The following is a 15,496-nucleotide window of genomic DNA, read 5'->3' on the forward strand; positions in this document are numbered from 1 at the left end:
CTTCAACACCTCTAGGGGTCATGCCAAGCGTGTGGTCCACATTTTTGGCTAGGTCCATCAAAAGCAACCCATAATAGCTGGTTTCCAAGCTACTAGAGGGTGTGTGTACGTCTCGTTAACAGCTGTCTGTTTAATTAGTGCAGACGATAACGAGGTGGGAGCAGCAGGAAGGAGGAAGAGTGTAGAACGCCACAAAGATTACTAGGGGAAGCTCTATACACGTTGGGTTGTTCACCGGCACTTTCAAACAATTTTTTGCTCTGAATTGATACATATTAAATCTCAAGGAAAGGAGAAGAAAAACAGAAAGTAAAGAAACAGTTGTAGTTGGAGGTGAGAGTCACTGTGCTAAGTGGTAGTCGGACCGATAGAGGGAAAAGAGGAGGAAAGCAAGCGGGAGGGTGAGAGGCCCTCCAGCCCGACCGCCTTGCATTGCCTCGTTGACACATTTCAAGCAGCCGAGTGCTTCTCCAGCACTTTTCACTCAGGACTCGTTAACCTTCCATTAACTCCTCTATCAACTGCCACTAGCGTTCTCCCAACGTTTTCCCCAAGCTGAGTGTACATTTTAAAACGTTCTACCTTGTTATAAGGCTGTACGTTTTCCCCAAGCTGAGTGTACATTTTAAAACGTTCTACCTTGTTATAAGGCTGAACGTTTTCCGCAAGCTGAGTGTACATTTTAAAACGTTCTACCTTGTTATAAGGCTGTACGTTTTCCCCAAGCTGAGTGTACATTTTAAAACGTTCTACCTTGTTATAAGGCTGTTCGTTTTCTCCAAGCTGAGTGTACATTTTAAAACGTTCTACCTTGTTAAAGACAGTTTTTCCCCGGGTTAAAATGCACAAGGGAGAAAATACTACTCTGGAGTGGGTCACTTGTCACTGCACCAATAGCTGTTGAATGGGTAAGCGAGTGGCTAGGCCCTATGGTTTAGCTGTGTGGCACTGTGTAGCCAACAGCAGATTGGAATGCACTTGAGTGCAGTTTTTTCTCAAATAAGGAAGCATACTCATTGTCTTGAATGTCGTCATTCAAGTCTACAGTATTTCCTATTGGTTTTGAGATGCTGAAATGACAGACAGATGGGATACTGGCCCCTGTCAGCTTATGATATACTATGCTTATTGTGTGTGTGTGTGTGTGTGTGTGTGTGTGCGCGCGCACTGTTGATGTTATACTGTGTACCCTGTGTGTAGGAGTGTGCTGGAGAACCCCTGTTCATGCTGTACTGTGCGATCAAGCAGCAGATGGAGAAGGGGCCTATAGACTCCATTACAGGAGAGGCTCGCTACTCCCTCAGTGAGGACAAGCTCATCAGACAGCAGATCGACTACAAGACCCTGGTCAGTACCACAACACAGCTTGAATCACAGAAATAAACGAGACACTTTTACATTATCTCTCTGACTGAGTACATGCATTGCTCTTAGAACCATTCGTCTGGCTAGCTAGGTAATACAGTAGGTAGCTACCTACAAGAGCACACGTGTCAATGAAGCGACTACAGATGTTATTTCAGCTGAAGTAGCTGAACTTTCGTGTTTCACACAGTGTATGCGGTTCACCTCACGTCTTCCACACTAATCACTCTGCTTCAAGCCTCTAGTCCTGTGAGTCTTCCCCATCCCCAATCTGACCTTTGATCTCTTCCCCCCCCCCCAAGACTTTGCACTGTGTGAACCCGGAGAACGAGAATGCCCCGGAGGTGACAGTGAAGGGGCTGAACTGTGACACGGTGACCCAGGTGAAGGAGAAGCTGCTAGATGCTGTGTTCAAGGGCAGCCCTTACTCCCAGAGACCCAAGGCTGGAGATATGGACCTGGGTAAGGGACACAAATGAACGTACGCACATACACACACAACCCAAGCCAACATGCCATAATACACTTAACATACTCCCCAACAAATCTGGAGTCACTCAACAGACACTAACACATCCTCTCTCTCTGTTCGGTGTGTGTTCAGAGTGGCGTCAGGGCAGGATGGCCAGGATCATTCTCCAGGATGAGGACGTCACCACCAAGATAGACAATGACTGGAAGAGACTCAACACACTGGCCCACTACCAGGCAAGTCTCATGGTTTTGGTCTCAAAGTTGATAAAATAATGTGTTTTTAATCAATCAATCACATTTTATTTTTATGTATACAAATATTACAAATCAACATAGGGGATCACTCAAACATCCCTTGGTGTCTGTAGCCCGAAATTCATGGGTGTCATATAATCAATTTCCCCTCAGGGATGAATAAAGAGTCTCTTATCTTAACTGTAATGAATAATACATTGAATAATTGTGTGTATGAGGGAAAACAAGGAAATAAATACTGAATAAAATGCCATCGTATGATACTATACGATATACTGTACTTTGTCAATTTACATGGAAATTCATACAACTTGAATACTATAGGCTTATACAGAGATTATTGCTATCACACCAATAAAAACTTCAGTCATTGAGCTTGTTGTATGCAGCCAGTGCACCTGTGTAACAGAGGTTGCTTGTTGAATACTTATGTCACCTTGCTTGAGACCTGGAGCTTATAAAGTGAACTTCAGACTGTGACGCTAGTGCTGGTGAGATTGGTGTCCAGTGCACTTAACACACCAGCCATCTCTCGTTAGTATGGCACAGTATCTGCTGTATCGATATCCCTTGATCTTGGTGTCCATAGCCACCTCTCAGGATGTCAGCTATTCCAGATCTTCCAACAGGAATGGATCTCCCCTCAGAATTAGTTCAAGTGGTTCAACTTCTGCAGGCAAGGACACGGTGAAGTTTGTGATGTAGTTCTTGTAGTCTTCAATACATTTGTCTATACTGGGTTTCACTCGATGTTCCCCATCAGTGGAGAGGCGGTATGACTGATCATGGGTTAGTATACGCTTAGAAGTTGTGTCAATTAGGATTTCTCTAACTCCAGTCCTCTTCTCACTCATCTCTACCACATCATCTAACACAGTACTTGAAGATCAGCTATAGCCTGGTTCACAGAGGAGGCAGTAGAGTACAACACAGTGCCATCAGCATAAAAGTGAAGTTTACAGTTTTTCACTAAGGAACCAATATTGTTTATACAATGTGAATAGTACAGGTACTAAAATTGACCCTTGAGGAACTCCTTTAGTGACCATGAGGAACTGCGAATTGACACAGTCAGCAACTATACATTGAGATCTGTCCATAATGTAATTAGTTTTACCAACCCCATGCGCCGTTATCAAGTCCAACATGTGCAATAACAATGAGTCATCCACAGTGTCAAAAGCCTTAGACAGGTCAATAAACAATGATGCTTTTTATCAACAAAGGATGCAGCTGAGATGATACTATGACCTTGTCTAAATCCTGATTGATATGAATTCATGATACATTTCCTATTTAGTCAGCCACCAATTGTGCAAGTTCTCCCACTTAAAAAGATGAGAGAGGCCTGTAATTGTCATCATAGGTACACGTCAACTATGACAGACAAATTGAGAAAAAAAATCCAGAAAATCACATTGTAGGATTTTTTATGAATTTATTTGCAAATTATGGTGGAAAATAAGTATTTGGTCACCTACAAACAAGCAAGATTTCTGGCTCTCACAGACCTGTAACTTCTTCTTTAAGAGGCTCCTCTGTCCTCCACTCGTTACGTGTATTAATGGCACCTGTTTGAACTTGTTATCAGTATAAAAGACACCTGTCCACAACCTCAAACAGTCACACTCCAAACTCCACTATGGCCAAGACCAAAGAGCTGTCAAAGGACACCAGAAACAAAATTGTAGACCTGCACCAGGCTGGGAAGACTGAATCTGCAATAGGTAAGCAGCTTGGTTTGAAGAAAATCAACTGTTGGAGCAATTATTAGGAAATGGAAGACATACAAGACCACTGATAATCTCCCTAGATCTGGGGCTCCACGCAAGATCTCACCACGGGGGGTCAACATGATCACAAGAACGGTGAGCAAAAATCCCAGAACCACACGGGGGTACATAGTGAATGACCTGCAGAGAGCTGGGACCAAAGTAACAAAGCCTACCATCAGTAACACACTACGCCGCCAGGGACTAAAATCATGCAGTGCCAGACTTGTCCCCCTGCTTAAGCCAGTACATGTCCAGGCCCGTCTGAAGTTTGCTAGAGTGCATTTGGATGATCCAGAAGAGGATTGGGAGAATGTCATATGGTCAGATGAAACCAAAATATAACTTTTTGGTAAAAACTCAACTCGTCGTGTTTGGAGGACAAAGAATGCTGAGTTGCATCCAAAGAACACCATACCTACTGTGAAGCATGGGGGTGGAAACATCATGCTTTGGTGCTGTTTTTCTGCAAAGGGACCAGGACAACTGATCCGTGTAAAGGAAAGAATGAATGGGGCCATGTATCATGAGATTTTGAGTGAAAACCTCCTTCCATCAGCAAGGGCATTGAAGATGAAACGTGGCTGGGTCTTTCAGCATGACAATGATCCCAAACACACCGCCCGGGCAACGAAGGAGTGGCTTCGTAAGAAGCATTTCAAGGTCCTGGAGTGGCCTAGCCAGTCTCCAGATCTCAACCCCATAGAAAATCTTTGGAGGGAGTTGAATGTCTGTGTTGCCCAGCGACAGCCCCAAAACATCACTGCTCTAGAGGAGATCTGCATGGAGGAATGGGCCAAAATACTAGCAACAGTGTGTGAAAACCTTGTGAAGACTTACAGAAAACGTTTGACCTGTGTCATTGCCAACAAAGGGTATATAACAAAGTATTGAGAAACTTTTGTTATTGACCAAATACTTATTTTCCACCATAATTTGCAAATAAATTCATTAAAAATCCTACAATGTGATTTTCTGAAGAAAAAAAATCTCATTTTGTCTGTCATAGTTGACGTGTACCTATGATGAAAATTACAGGCCTCTCTCATCTTTTTAAGTGGGAGAACTTGCACAATTGGTGGCTGACTAAATACTTTTTTTCCCCACTGTATATGTCGGATACCATGGCAAATTTGTCTGTTTCTTTGTCATCAAAATGGAGGTAACGCATGATCTCTCTCAAGCGGTCCCGTGACATGGTTTCTCCAAAGAAAAGTATCCGATACATGTCTGACCAGAATCTCTCCAAATATACGCTCTTTCCACCGAATGCTCCACGGACATAAAGGATTGAAATGAACGCTTCCATCTCATCAACAAACAGATCCCAGGCAGTGTCTCCTGCAGTGCATTGCTGATGTTGTTTTTTGCTTTAGATGAAGGGCCTGCTCTCTCAGTGATGACATTTTTGTGCTGATAATCAGCCCATAGCATTGTCACCGGCTTGTTCTATCCAAACGGTGCAGTCCCTTCCTCTATCCTGTCTCACTGTTTTATTTGGTGGTGGCGCGGGCACCTGCTCAGTGCGCAACGTTGTGGCTTTTTTGCGCTTAGGCCTTAGAGGTGTAGGTTCAGGCTGAGGCTCAGAATCAGAAGAATAATCATCAGAGATGTCATGATTCATTTCTTCCCCACCAGCTGAGTCGTTTTCATTCAGATCTTGTAGCAGCGCAAACGCAGAATGTGCCTTCATTCTTCTTGGTCTTCTTGCCATTGTAAATTACTCACGCTCTCACCGTGTACTCCAAGTAGGCCAGAGTAGACTGATAAGACTGCTTGGATTCGGTGGACTGATATAGGGTACATACCATTTTCATATTATTATTAGAATAGATCAATACAATAGAATGGCCTGCCCTGTTCATTCACAATTGGTGAATACATAATTATGCATCATTCACTTCCCCTCGCTCATCAACTCACCCATTGTCCCCCATCATACTTTACTTCATTTATTTCATCTGTTGTTATATGTGAAATTGGTTTTGGTTTAGGTTCAGTTTCGCGGCAATTATCTGGGGGATTATCAACTGTGCACTCTATATTCCACTGTCGGGAGAAGGAGCGGAACAGGCCGTACTGTCGGAAGAAGGAGCGGAACAGGCCGTACTGTCGGGAGAAGGAGCGGAACAGGCCGTACTGTCGGGAGAAGGAGCGGAACAGGCCGTACTGTCAGAAGAAGGAGCGGAACAGGCCGTACTGTCGGGAGAAGGAGTGGAACAGGCCGTACTGTCGGGAGAAGGAGGGGAACAGGCCGTACTGTCGGGAGAAGGAGGGGAACAGGCCGTACTGTCGGGAGAAGGAGCGGAACAGGCCGTACTGTCGGAAGAAGGAGCGGAACAGGCCGTACTGTCGGGAGAAGGAGCGGAACAGGCCGTACTGTCGGGAGAAGGAGCGGAACAGGCCGTACTGTCAGAAGAAGGAGCGGAACAGGCCGTACTGTCGGGAGAAGGAGTGGAACAGGCCGTACTGTCGGGAGAAGGAGGGGAACAGGCCGTACTGTCGGGAGAAGGAGCGGAACAGGCCGTACTGTCGGGAGAAGGAGGGGAACAGGCCGTACTGTCGGGAGAAGGAGCGGAACAGGCCGTACTGTCGGGAGAAGGAGGGGAACAGGCCGTACTGTCGGGAGAAGGAGGGGAACAGGCCGTACTGACGGGAGAAGGAGCGGAACAGGCCGTACTGTCGGGAGAAGGAGGGGAACAGGCCGTACTGTCGGGAGAAGGAGGGCCAACGGGGGAAAACCATTCGAAAATGACATGCCCTCCTAAAACTGGTTATAGCTCCAGTTCTGTTTGTGATATTAAGATTCTAACACCGACAGTGTGTTATATAGACTTATTTAGGAAAAGTCAAGGACGGAGGGGGGCATGACTTAAAAAATGGCAGAGTAATACTTGTTTAAATTGATGAGCAGTTTAAAATGACTGCTTCAGTGGTTCTAATGTTAATCCCAGTATGTACTTCCTCTTCGCTTAGGGCCCCCAAAAGGCTCTGACTGCATGTGTGTGTATGGATGTGGATACGCAGACCCACGAGCCACTGCGGCCCCTCATGATGAGTTCAACTTTTTGATGGCCCCACTCCCATCAAAGATGCCCATCCCTGCCCTAAAACCTTTGTGGGGAACATGCTTGTCATCAACAGAGTTAAAAATATCCGAGAAATAATCGAGAACCGACCTAGGGTCAGTAATGGCAGGTACACCCGCCAAGTCACAAAGATCGTGCAAAAAAAGCTTGATCATTGACATTTCTGAAATTCCTTTTGTTAATGTTGCGCAGACGGGATTTAGGTAGTCTTACATCTGTAATACAGGCAATAGGGAAATGGTCATTGATATCTTGTCCACAAACACAACTGGCTGTGTGTTTATGGGGTCTATTTGTAAGTGTGATGTCAATCAGGGTAGATTTTATTGGAGCTAAATTCAGATCAATGCATAATACCTTGAGCTTGTCTGAAACTTGAGTCATCCAATCAAGGTTAAAGACAACCCATTATTAGCACATACGATGCTGCGTAAGTTGATAACATGTCAGCTAAATTATTAGGTGCGCTGGGTTGAGCAGAGGGGGGCCGGTATATCCTTACCACTGTACATTTGATACCATTTTCTAGGCATACGTTTAGGGCTAGGCATTCAAACTGACCAAGGTGGAAAGTCATACAGACACAGAAAGTAACATTTTATAAAAATAGCCCCACCTCTATCTTTTCGATCTGTAAATGTTGTATTCATCCAAAGTTACATCATTGTTAGTCAATCACTCCAGCCACCAGCAATGTAGCAATGTGTATAACCTTTTTCTGACCGTATGTCATGTGCAAAGTATTCAGAGTGCAGATGCATGTCTAACTCTAACTGTTATGATGTTTCCTGTATTCCCAATCAGGTGACGGACGGCTCAGTGATAGCCCTGGTGCCCAAGCAGAACTCTGCCTACAACATCTCCACCTCCTCCACCTTCACCAAGTCCCTCAACAGATACGGTGTGTGGGTGTGGATGGGTGTGTGGGTGTGGGTGTGTGTGGGTGGGCAGGTGGGTAGATGGGTGTGTGCGGGTGCGTGCGTGCGCAGGTGTGTGTGGGCGCGTGCGTGCTATTTTATTCTCTTAAGTGCTTTCTGTGAGTAGGTTTCAGAAATACACAGCTAAACATTAGAAATATCTCAATAGAAACAATTAATGTGTGGCAAGTGTTGACATTAAGGTTAGACAGTGAAGAGGAGTGATGTGTGTTATGTAAGTTGGTCATAGGACTGAGAGTAACTGGAGACTACCCTAAAGCACACTGTCCAGTCCCTGTCTGTGTCCTCTCCCCAGGGTCTCTCTGGCTGTCTCCCCCTGCCTTGATGCCCCCCCCGTCTCTTTCTCTTCATATATAACCCTCTGGTTATGTGATTTGACATCATATTGCATTAATCTGAATCCTGACCATGTCCTCTCTCTCCCGTTTTCCCATCCAGAGAGTATGTTGAGGACGGCCAGTAGTCCAGACAGCCTGCGTTCTAGGACACCCATGATCACGCCTGACCTGGAGAGTGGTACCAAGCTGTGGCACCTGGTCAAGAACCACGACCACTCGGACCAGCGTGAGGGCGACCGTGGCAGCAAGATGGTCTCTGAGATATACCTGACCAGGCTATTGGCTACTAAGGTACCACGCACACTCTCTCTCTCTCTCTCTCTCTCGCTCTCCCTCTCTCACTCTCTCACTCTCGCTCTCTCACACACACCTCTCCCCCCTCTACCAGTAAACAACACCCACCATCCCAGCTCAAACCTGTTTCCTCCGACAGCCAGCTCTCTCATTGACCTTTGTTTCCACGGCAACTGACTCAGAGGCTCATTAACATTTTTCATAACCTTTTGCATGAGTAGGTGCAGCTTCCAAACGCTACATTGTCTTAATTAGCAGCCTGACCTTTGGCTGTTGAGCTGTTTGGTGATCGTTGGAATCGGGAAGGGGGATAGAGGAGCTTTCTCTTAGCTCCTATACCCTAAAACCTTCCGTTGGTACTCTCAAAACAATGTTTGTTAATTGATTATTGGGAAGCCCTAGGGGATGCATGTTTTTGTTCTAGCCCAGCACTAACACACACCTGATTTGACTAATCAAGGGCTTGGTGGTGGGTTGATTGGTTGCATCCGGTGTGTTTGTGCTGGGCTGGAACAAAAGTTATAAATCCATGAATAGAGCGGACACTCTACATGTCAGAGGCATACCTATTGTAGACAATATTGCTATCTGAACGTTGCACAACGGCCCAGTACTGTGGCACTAGAAGCACTAGAGACATCAACTGGCAGGCCATGTTACTTTCAGTTCCTCCATGCCTCGTTGATAGCACATCATTTACCGGGCGCAGGACGTGCCACACCACTATGCACTCATTTGCACTTGCTAAGTACATTAAGCCGTTTCTGCTCACCCTCGTGATTTCTCTCTCCTGTTGTTTTCTCATTAGCTCATGATTTCCCTACAGGTAAAAAAGTGCAAGGTTAGGTCTACGGGGGTTGGAGAGTTTGGAGAATGAACAGTGAGAGTGGGAAAGGAGACTTGGCCAGGGGTACTTTCTGTATATAGTGGTGTCTGTAAGTTGACTATGCAAACAATTTTTGGGATTTTCAACACATTGTTTATTATAAAAAGAAGTGATGCAGTCAGTCTCTCCTCAACTCTTAGCCAAGAGAAACTGGCATGCATAGTATTTATATCAGCCCTCTGATTACAATGAAGAGCAAGACGTGCCGCTCTGTTTTGGGCCAGCTGCAGCTTAACTTGGTCTTTCCTTGCAGCACTGGACCACACGACTGGTCAATAATCAAGATTAGACGAAACTAGAGCCTGCAAACCGTGGATAGATGGCAGCATTCGCGCAAAACTGAAAGCGCGAATACAAACAGTGTAGCTACTGACTGCGCAAGGCAATTAAACAGGATAAAACATCAGTATAGAGACAAAGTGGAGTCGCAATTCAACGGCTCAGACTCGAGACGTATGTGGCAGGGTCTACAGACAATCACAGACTACAAAAGAAAAACCAGCCACGTCGCCGACACCGACGTCTTGCTTGCTGACAAGCTAAACACCTTCTTCGCCCGCTTTGAGGATAACACAGTGCCACCGACGCGGCCCACTACCAAGGACTGTGGGCTCTCCTCCTCAGTGGCCGACGTGAGTAAGACATTTAAGCATGTTACCCCCGCAAGGCTGCCAGCCCAGACGGCATACCTAGCCGTGTCCTCAGAACATGCACAGACCAGCTGGCTGGTGTGTTTACGGACATATTCAATCTCTCCCTATCCCAGTCTGCTGTCCTCACATGCTTCAAGATGGCCACCATTGTTCCTGTACCCAAAAAAGCAAAGGTAACTGAACTAAATGACTATCGCCCCGTAGCGCTCCCCTCTGTCATCATGAAGTGCTTTGAGAGACTAGTCAAGGATCATATCACATCTACCTTACCTGTCACCCTAGACCCACTTCAATTTGCTTACCGCCCCAAAAGATCCACAGACGATGCAATCGCCATCACACTGCACACTGCCCTGTCCCGTCTGGACAAGAGGAATACCTATCTAAGAATGCTGTTCATTGACTATAGCTCAGCATTCAACAACATAGTACCCTCCTAGCTTATCATTAAGCTTGAGGCCCTGAGTCTAAACCCCACCCTGTGCAACTGGGTCCTGGACTTCTTGATGGGCCGCCCCCAGGTGGTGAAGGTAGGAAACAACACCTCCACTTTACTGATCCTCAACACAGGGGCCCCACAAGGGTGCATGCTCAGACCCCTCCTGTACTCCCTGTTCACCAATGACTGAGTGGCCAAGCACGCCTCCAACTCAATCATCAAGTTTGCAGACGACACAACAGTAGTAGGCTTGATTACCAACAATGACGAGAAAGCCTACAGGGAGGAGTTGAGGGCTCTGTGAGTGTGGTGCCAGGAAAATAACCTCTCACTCAACGTCAACAAAACAAAGGAGATGATCATGGACTTCAGGAAACAGCAGAGGTTGCACCCCCCTATCCAAATCAACGGGACCACAGTGGAGAAGGTAGAAAGCTTCAAGTTCCTTGGCGTACATATCACTGACAAACTGAGATGGTCCACCCACACAGACAGTGTGGTAAAGAAGGCTCAACAGAGCCTCTTCAACCTCAGGAGGCTGAAGAAATTTGGCTTGGCACCTAAAACCCTCACAAACTTTTACAGATGCACAATTGAGAGCATCCTGTCGGGCTGTATCACCGCCTGGTATGGCAACTGCACAGCCCGCAACCGCAGGGCTCTCCAGAGGGTGGTGCGGTCTGCCGAACGCATTACTGGGGGCAGACTAACCGCCCTCCAGGACACCTACATCACCCGATGTCACAGGAAGGCCAAAAAGGTAATCAAGGACATCAACCACCCGAGCCACTGCCTGTTCATCCCGTGATCATCCAAAAGGCGAGGTCAGTACAGGTGCATCAAAGCTGGGACAGAGAAACTGAAAAACAGCTTCTATCTCAAGGCCATCAGACTGTTAAATAGCAATCGCTAGCACATTAGAGGCTGCTGCTGCCTATATAAATCACTGGCCACTTTAAGAAATGGAACACTAGTCAATTTAATAATGTTTACATATCTTGCATTACTCATCTCATATGTACACTGCTCAAAAAAATAAAGGGAACACAAAAATATCACATCCTAGATCTGAATGAATGAAATAATCTTATTAAATACTTTTTTCTTTACATAGTTGAATGTGCTGACAACAAAATCACACAAAAATTATCAATGGAAATCAAATTTATCAACCCATGGAGGTCTGGATTTGGAGTCACCCTCAAAATTAAAGTGGAAAACCACACTACAGGCTGATCCAACTGTGATGTAATGTCCTTAAAACAAGTCGAAATTAGGCTCAGTAGTGTGTGTGGCCTCCACGTGCCTGTATGACCTCCCTACAACGCCTGGGCATGCTCCTGATGAGGTGGCGGATGGTCTCCTGAGGGATCTCCTCCCAGACCTGGACTAAAGCATCCGCCAACTCCTGGACAGTCTGTGGTGCAACGTGGCGTTGGTGGATGGAGCGAGACATGATGTCCCAGATTGGGTTGAGGTCTGGGGAACGGGCGGGCCAGTCCATAGCATCAATGCCTTCCTCTTGCAGGAACTGCTGACACACTCCAGCCACATGAGGTCTAGCATTGTCTTGCATTAGGAGGAACCCAGGGCCAACCGCACCAGCATATGGTCTCACAAGGGGTCTGAGGATCTCATCTCGGTACCTAATGGCAGTCAGGCTACCTCTGGTGAGCACATGGAGGGCTGTGCGGCCCCCCAAAGAAATGCCACCCCACACCATGACTGACCCACCGCCAAACATGCTGGAGGATGTTGCAGGCAGCAGAACGTTCTCCACTGCGTCTCCAGGCTCTGTCACATGTGCTCAGTGTGAACCTGCTTTCATCTGTGAAGAGCACAGGGCGCCAGTGGCGAATTTGCCAATCTTGGTGTTCTCTGGCAAATGCCAAACGTCCTGCACGGTGTTGGGCTGTAAGCACAACCCCCACCTGTGGACGTCGGGCCCTCATACCACCCTCATGGAGTCTGTTTCTGACCGTTTGAGCAGACACATGCACATTTGTGGCCTGCTGGAGGTCATTTTGCAGGGCTCTGGCAGTGCTCCTCCTGCTCCTCCTTGCACAAAGGCGGAGGTAGCAGTCCTGCTGCTGGGTTGTTGCCCTCCTACTGCCTCCTCCACGTCTCCTGATGTACTGGCCTGTCTCCTGGTAGCGCCTCCATGCTCTGGACACTACGCTGACAGACACAGCAAACCTTCTTGCCACAGCTCGCATTGATGTGCCATCCTGGATGAGCTACACTACCTGAGCCACTTGTGTGGGTTGTAGACTCCGTCTCATGCTACCACTAGAGTGAAAGCACCGCCAGCATTCAAAAGTGACCAAAACATCAGCCAGGAAGCATAGGAACTGAGAAGTGGTCTGTGGTCACCACCTGCAAAACCTGTCCTTTATTGGGGGTGTCTTGCTAATTGCCTATAATTTCCACCTGTTGTCTATTCCATTTGCACAACAGCATGTGAAATGTATTGTCAATCAGTGTTGCTTCCTAAGTGGACAGTTTGATTTCACAGAAGTGTGATTAACTTGGAGTTACATTGTGTTGTTTAAGTGTTCCCTTTATTTTTTTGAGCAGTGTATATACTGTGTTCTATAATATTCTACTGTATCTTAGTCCATGCCGCTCTGTCATTGCTCGTCCATAAATGTATATATTCTTATTTCCATTCCTTACTTAGATTTGTGTGTATTGGGTATATATTTTGTGAATTTGTTAGATATTACTCTTTAGATATTACTGCACTGTCAGAGCTAGAAGCACAAGCATTTCGCTACACCCGCCATAACATCTGCTGAACACGTGTATGTGACAAATACAATTTGATTTGATTTGCAGAACTTGCTTTTTGGTGTGTGGTGTCAAAAAAGCAGAGCATCTCTTTATTACGGACAGTCCTCTCCCCATCTTGGGAGTGTGAAAAGGGGGAGTGGGCCATACGACAGACTACTTGATAATGTGTAAAAGTTGATAATCTGATATGGAACAAAGGATATGTTTAGTCTAAATGTGTCCACAGTGAGAGGAACTTTTCAATTTCAACTTATAGAAACAGTGATTTGTACAGTACAAAGCTATATGATATCAGTGATACACATCTCCTAACCTCTCTCTGCTCTTTCTCCTTTCCACAGGGTACATTGCAGAAGTTTGTAGACGACCTGTTTGAGACTATCTTCAGTACGGCCCATCGAGGCAGCGCCCTGCCACTCGCCATCAAGTACATGTTTGACTTCCTGGATGAGCAGGCCGACAAGCACTCCATCTCCGACTTGGACGTACGGCACACCTGGAAGAGCAACTGGTGAGTGGGTCAGAGTGGATCAGTTTGTGTGTGTTGGGTCTGCGTGAGACCGAAGGGGAAGGAATTAGCATGTGTGCGGCAGGTGGTGTAAGAGTGTGTTTGTGGATGATAGTGTTTTCCTTGCAGTGTTTAGGGGTTGAGTGCAGAGGCGTCATGCCCATAGGGGGCACGGGCCCCATCAGATTTATATTGATATATTTTTGTTTCTTTCTTTCTCTGTAATACTACTAGCCACCTAGCAATTTTATGTAGTTTGCTTTAGCTAGCCCAGATAGGTTCCCAACCTCGTAACTATCTACCAAGAAGCCATTTCAGGCTATCAATCAAGTTACAGTAGCTTGTCTAACTATCTTAGCTGGCATGCCTGCTGGCAAGGTTGGTAGACTTTAGAAAAGCAAGCAATAACTAAATGTACTGATAAGACTCACATTCCTTTCAATCTTTTACCCAGATTTTAGCAGAGATACAGAGAAGCATATTTAGTTTTACATAGAATTAAGCATAATGATTATGGCTCTAGATTGCAGGAAAAATCTTTATTCAGGTGTTTGAAAAATTCAATATTCTCCAACTCCACCCCCCATCCTCACGTAGATGTTTGAGGTGCATGCCGCCTCTGGTTGAGTGTTAGGGAGAATGTAATGTGGAGTATGAGGTTGAGTGTTAGGAAGAATGTAATGTGGAGGTTAAGATGTTTTCTCTCTTCTTCCCCCCTTCAGTCTTCCTCTGCGGTTCTGGGTGAACGTGATCAAGAACCCCCAGTTTGTGTTCGACATCCACAAGAACAGCATCACGGACGCCTGTCTGTCTGTGGTGGCCCAGACCTTCATGGACTCCTGCTCCACCTCAGAACACAAGCTGGGCAAAGACTCGCCCTCCAACAAGCTGCTCTACGCTAAAGACATTCCCAACTACAAGAACTGGGTGGAACGGTATGGAAATAGGCTATGTTCAGCGGGCGGCCATTATGGATTAGGTTGAAAATGAAAACTAGGGTAGGAAAGTAACACTGTTGCCATTTGGCAGCGTGGAACTCGCTTGGTAACTTGGCTTGCCTTAATTCAACTCACTTGCTTTCATTGGTCAATTGATATGTGTAAGTTAAAGATTGACAGAGTGATTGCTTAAAGATTCCCCCCACCCTCGCACCGTCATTCCTTCCCTCCCTCTCTCTCTCTCTCTCTCTCTCTCTCTCTCTCTCTCTCTCTCCATCCCCCGTTCTCTCTCAGGTACTACTCAGATATCTCGCGGATGCCCGTCATCAGTGACCAGGACATGAGTGCGTACCTGGCGGAGCAGTCGCGGCTCCACCTCAGCCAGTTCAACAGCATGAGCGCCCTGCACGAAATCTACTCCTACATTGTCAAGTACAAGGACGAGGTGAGGACAATGGCAGCCATTTTTGTTCTGTTTGTTTATTTAGAAGGGATTGCACCCTACTTTGGATTTGAAGAACTGCTCAGTTGTCACTCTCAACTACTGCTTTTGTAAAAGCTAATGTTTCTCACTGCGTATTTTCTCCCTTCCTCTCTCTCTCCCTTCCTCTCTCTCTCTCTCGCCCTCTCCCTCTCTCACTCTCTCTCTCGCCCTCTCCCTCTCTCACTCTTTCTCTCTCAAATTTTGTCTCTCTCTCGCTTTCTTGCCCTCGCTCTCCTTGCTCTCTCACCCCACCCATCTGTCTGTTCCCCC

General features: G+C 46.3%; 1 protein-coding gene across 1 annotated transcript in view; it reads left to right on the forward strand.

Annotated features, from left to right (window-relative positions):
* Positions 1-15,496, forward strand: part of LOC121551550 (plexin-A1-like) — a 347,386-nt gene that overhangs the window by 327,532 nt on the left and 4,358 nt on the right. The window contains exons 24-31 of the mRNA XM_045223805.1: positions 1,201-1,347; positions 1,668-1,827; positions 1,970-2,073; positions 7,760-7,856; positions 8,332-8,522; positions 13,638-13,807; positions 14,527-14,739; positions 15,037-15,187. Coding sequence (XP_045079740.1) covers positions 1,201-1,347; positions 1,668-1,827; positions 1,970-2,073; positions 7,760-7,856; positions 8,332-8,522; positions 13,638-13,807; positions 14,527-14,739; positions 15,037-15,187 — 1,233 coding nt within the window. The remainder of the gene's footprint in view (positions 1-1,200; positions 1,348-1,667; positions 1,828-1,969; positions 2,074-7,759; positions 7,857-8,331; positions 8,523-13,637; positions 13,808-14,526; positions 14,740-15,036; positions 15,188-15,496) is intronic.

This window comes from Coregonus clupeaformis, chromosome 12 (genome assembly GCF_020615455.1).
Source record: "Coregonus clupeaformis isolate EN_2021a chromosome 12, ASM2061545v1, whole genome shotgun sequence".
In the NCBI taxonomy this organism is placed as follows: domain Eukaryota; kingdom Metazoa; phylum Chordata; class Actinopteri; order Salmoniformes; family Salmonidae; genus Coregonus; species Coregonus clupeaformis.